The sequence below is a fragment of the Dermacentor variabilis genome, chromosome 4, assembly GCF_050947875.1.
Source record: "Dermacentor variabilis isolate Ectoservices chromosome 4, ASM5094787v1, whole genome shotgun sequence".
NCBI lineage: Eukaryota > Metazoa > Arthropoda > Arachnida > Ixodida > Ixodidae > Dermacentor > Dermacentor variabilis.
Genome location: NC_134571.1, coordinates 55615276 through 55617935, shown reverse-complemented (window position 1 = coordinate 55617935; position 2660 = coordinate 55615276). Strand labels below are relative to the sequence as shown.

Below are 2660 nucleotides of genomic sequence, written 5' to 3'. Positions count from 1 at the left end.
CCGGTTTGGCTGGCGCCCCGCAGTGATTACGGGCCCCTCTGTGTGTGTACGGTGATTACGGGCCCTTCTGTGTGTGTGCGGAACAGGGGGGAGGAGGGGGGGCGCCTTCCGATAACTATGCGAGTCAAGGGAAGCACCGTCTTTCTCGAACCAAACGGACCCACGGGTTACTGCCAACGGATGCGAGCGCGAGCAACATCGCCCAGGAGAGTGGGAGCAGCCACCAATCACCTACCGAACTTGGTACATACCATGTGACGTTGGCGTGAGCAAAAGCCCGCCTACCTTAACGCACTTTGGCTCTTTGCTGGTTTTTTTTTCTTTATATCAAAGTTCGAAAGCTGCTGAGAGACTAAACAGCCACCCGGTTGTTCGCTTCGTTTTCTTCTTCTCAGTTCACTCGCTGCGCGCTTTTGCAAAAGTGTTTTTATTGTGGAGGATTCTTGCCATTTATGGGGTTATGACGTCCGAGCCGAGGAAGCTAAAAGCTTCGCAAGAAAATAGAATATATGTAGCGTAGGTAATAGCGTCGCAATAATTCCGTTTCAGGCAGGCTGCTGTATATTTACGTTTTTACAGTTTCGAGTTTTTGTGCACTGCTCGTGCGGAGACGTAATCGGTGACGATTGCCTGACAATAGTTAATGGCCTTTTCATTGCCTAAATTTCCGTCAATCGACGTCCCACTATGAATTCTCTTGTGACTATTAGTTTTCGGGGCTCGTAACCCAGTTTCACCTGCTTTTCAGAGCCACGTTTGTTTAATACTTTAGCCCTGCAACGCGTTACAATAGGTACACCGTGGTCATGTGCGCGCGTGAGGGGAGATGAAAAAATAAGAAAAAAGAAAGAAGAAGACGAAGAAGAAAGGAAGATGGCGAGCACGGTGGATGGTTCGAGAATCACGGTCACCAAGACGACCGAACGACACTCTCCCAGGGCTGGCAAACGGCTCTCGCCGACGCTAGACGCCATGGTGCCGGCCGAGGTGACACGCGACAAGTCGCAGGACTCGACGAAGTCCACCGTCGCTAAGAGCACGCAGATGCCGTCGGCTCAGGCACAGAGCTTCTGGAGCATGTACTCTTCCGTCGCGGCGCACATAAATCCAACGTGAGTATACGGTGTAGTGTCCAGCGACAAAGCCCGCTAGATTATCTGAAGCGCTGGAAACGGGAAAGGTGGCGGCGGGAAGGGGGGGCGGGGGCGAAGAGAACTACTGATAGGTATTTTTTTTTTTTTGTAAATCAGCGGAAACCTTCAAGTGAGGTAGAGAAAGTAGTGTGGTAGAGCACCATATATATCCGTAGCGCTGGCTTGAGTATCAGCGCTGTGAATGGCGTTGTATATATATATATATATATATGGGCACAATAACTTGTGAGCGCAACGCTTTCGCGCCTTAGACAACTGGGCCCGAATTCACAAAGCCTTTCGCCCGTAAGTGTTTCCCATGGGCCGGTGAACTTAGCTAAATTTACGTCCTAGATGGTGATTGGCTGGCATTATATCTCAATATTTCAGCGTAAGAACGTTTTGTGAATAGGAGCCCTGTTCTAGGGCTATCGTAAGATGAAGTGCGCGCAAAATGACGCCGAGTGGTCAAACTAACTACGGATTGTTCCACTATACGGCAACCTTAATTTTAAGCCCGCATCTTAGTTTTTTTTGGAACCCGTTAATGGCTTGCCACTATGCTCTGCAGTACTGTCTGTGTCGCGGCTTTGCAGGCGCTACATCACGGTGGCCGATCTGGCGTGTGCGGTGGCCACCGTCCTGGCCATTGCGGTGCTCATACTGAGCCTCACCATGTTCGTCAGCAGGCCCAATCCCGGCGTGGAGAACGTGGTCGTGAGCGGACACTTCGGTCGCGTCCAGGGACTCAGTCACAAGGTGTTCGGCTACATGGACGTGTACGCTTTCCTGGGTGTGCCGTACGCTCACCCGCCTGTTGGAGAGCTGCGATTCCGGCGTACCTTCACGGACTACAGCGTCGACGTCAGACGGGTGTGCTTCCCTTGAGTGAAACTCGATCTCGCTCTGGTGTAGAATAAAGCCATGTCCCAGTTTAACAAGCGACAACAAAGAATACAGAGTTTCAGAAATAGCAGAGGCAAGCAGCTTGGCGTAAGCAAGAACAGCGTTAGCAGCAGTGCGACACACGCAGAATCCAAACTAGCCAAACTCGCGTTGCTTTTTTTTTTCTCTTGCGCGTGGTGCCGATGTTGCTGAATTTGAGGCCGCTGTTCTCAAGATACGACCATAATGCGTTGTAAGCCTGACGCCTTGTATCGACAGTATTTAATCGTCACACCAGAACTGTCCTTGTGGCAGCAGAAAGACATCCGGCTTATACGAAAGGCAGAAAATATTGCGTTTCACAGTATTGCTGCCTGCGATGCGCCGTGAAAGCCTCCCATAGAAATATTGAGCTCAACGCCAACGCACTGGGGGCTTCGCAAGTCTAGGTCGGAACACCTCGAAAAGTGAGGTAGCGTCAGGATTCCAACTTAGCGGGACATTTACTTAGCGCAACATTTATTGTCGCTTCAATTCCGCATTTGCGATATGTCTGCAGTGTTTCCCTCTACATTTATCAGAAATCAATCTTTAATTAGCGAATTGCAAATTATCCCACAATTTCTGTTCACACGGCTATAA

General features: G+C 50.2%; 1 protein-coding gene across 1 annotated transcript; it reads left to right on the top strand.

Annotated features, from left to right (window-relative positions):
- Positions 1-879: 879 nt before the first annotated feature.
- Positions 880-2148, top strand: LOC142577762 (uncharacterized). The gene is made up of 2 exons (XM_075687216.1): positions 880-1112; positions 1730-2148. Exons 1-2 carry the CDS (start codon positions 973-975, stop codon positions 2019-2021), a joined length of 432 nt encoding a protein of 143 aa, XP_075543331.1. The 5' UTR covers positions 880-972; the 3' UTR covers positions 2022-2148.
- Positions 2149-2660: the final 512 nt, after the last annotated feature.